The sequence below is a fragment of the Arachis hypogaea genome, chromosome 7 (assembly GCF_003086295.3).
Source record: "Arachis hypogaea cultivar Tifrunner chromosome 7, arahy.Tifrunner.gnm2.J5K5, whole genome shotgun sequence".
Classification (NCBI taxonomy): Eukaryota; Viridiplantae; Streptophyta; class Magnoliopsida; order Fabales; family Fabaceae; genus Arachis; species Arachis hypogaea.
This window is the reverse complement of record NC_092042.1, coordinates 11,480,875-11,482,338: the sequence shown is the minus strand read 5'-3', so window position 1 is coordinate 11,482,338 and position 1,464 is coordinate 11,480,875. Positions and strand designations below refer to the sequence as shown.

The 1,464-nt window shown below is 43.4% G+C and overlaps 1 protein-coding gene across 1 annotated transcript; it reads right to left on the bottom strand.

The window, feature by feature from the left end:
* LOC112701132 (uncharacterized) lies at positions 1-1,464 on the bottom strand. The gene is made up of 3 exons (XM_025751929.1): positions 817-1,464; positions 527-747; positions 1-271 (listed from the first exon to the last, which is right to left on the bottom strand). Exons 1-3 carry the CDS (start codon positions 1,462-1,464, stop codon positions 1-3), a joined length of 1,140 nt encoding a protein of 379 aa, XP_025607714.1.

The following is a 1,464-nucleotide window of genomic DNA, read 5'->3' as shown; positions in this document are numbered from 1 at the left end:
TCACAGATCTTTAATCTCTTTAGCTCCAATGAACTTCTGTGCCAATGCCACCCAAGTGATGTTAGAGTCAGTCGGCAGCCTTGACGTCTGAAAGAACCCCATCACTGCAGCCGTGAATTCAGGCCCAATCTCACCCCAACACCTCTTGATAAAGTTTATGTTATACCCATCGCATCCTGGTGCCTCAGATGACTCACAATTCCACACTGTTTTTCTGATCTCCTCAGCTGTCGGCAGTGCCTCCAGAGTTACAGAATCTCTATGCTCTATCCTGTTTACCAGACCATCTCTGAAGCTCATCATAGGCAACTTATCATGGTGGTATAACTCCTTGCAGTAATCCTTAATAGTAATCTTTATTCTAGCTTGGTTCCTTACCAGCCTGCCGTTGATTAATAGTGTATCGATCCTGTTATTTTGTCGTCTCGCTGACGCCAAGTTGTGAAAGTATCTTGTATTTTTGTCCATCTCTTTTGCTTGCCGAGACCGGGACATCAGTTTTCAATAGACTTCTTTCCTGACATACCACCTCTCACAGCAGGTAACTAGCGCATTTCTTCTAGCCTCCATCGTTCCATCATACACCCCATTACTTACCAAGTCATCAATCTTCTTAATTTCTTCCTCAAACCTCGTAATCTTATTGTCCATATCCCTAAAGTTAGTATTATGCCAATTCCCTAGCGGGATCGTCAGCGCCTTCAATTTATCTGTGAACTGTATCTCCCCCAATCCTCTCCACTCCTCCTTCACAAAGCTAAGGAAACCCTAATGTGTAAACCATGAATCTAGGCTTCGGAATGGCCTTGGCCCTACCCTCTGCCTCGTGTGCTCCAAGATCACTGGATAGTGATCTGATAGACCCCTTGGTCCACCGCATATCCTAGTCTCAGGGAACTCTTCCAACCACTCCACGCTAATAACCAGAGCTCTATCTATCCGACTGCACGAGCGTCTCCTAAACCATGTGAACTTGCGATCTGTTAGCGGTAGATCCACTAGATGCATATCCTGTACCAAACTCCTAAACTCTTTTGCCGACCTCGGTAGAACATCAGTACCTTGCCTTTCTTTCACATGCATTATTTCATTAAAATCTCCCATGTAGCAGTTAGGAACTTGACATAACCCAGCCATATAACTCAACTCTTCCCACACTTGAAGCTTTGCATCCCTATTATGAACATCATAGACCAAGAAGATAGCACAATTGTAATTATTTTTTACCAGGATCCCTTCCACACACAACCATCTCTTCCCCTTATAACAGTTATTTTTTTTAAACACCGATTCATCCCATATCAACAATAGTCCACCCGCTGCCCCATACGAGCCTACAAATTCCCAACCTGTACCATCTTGCCCCCAAAGTCTTATAACATCAAATCTGGTCACAACCTGTTTTTTAGTCTCAATCAAACCCAACATATCTAATCTATGTTTTTTCTTTAACTCATTCACCAT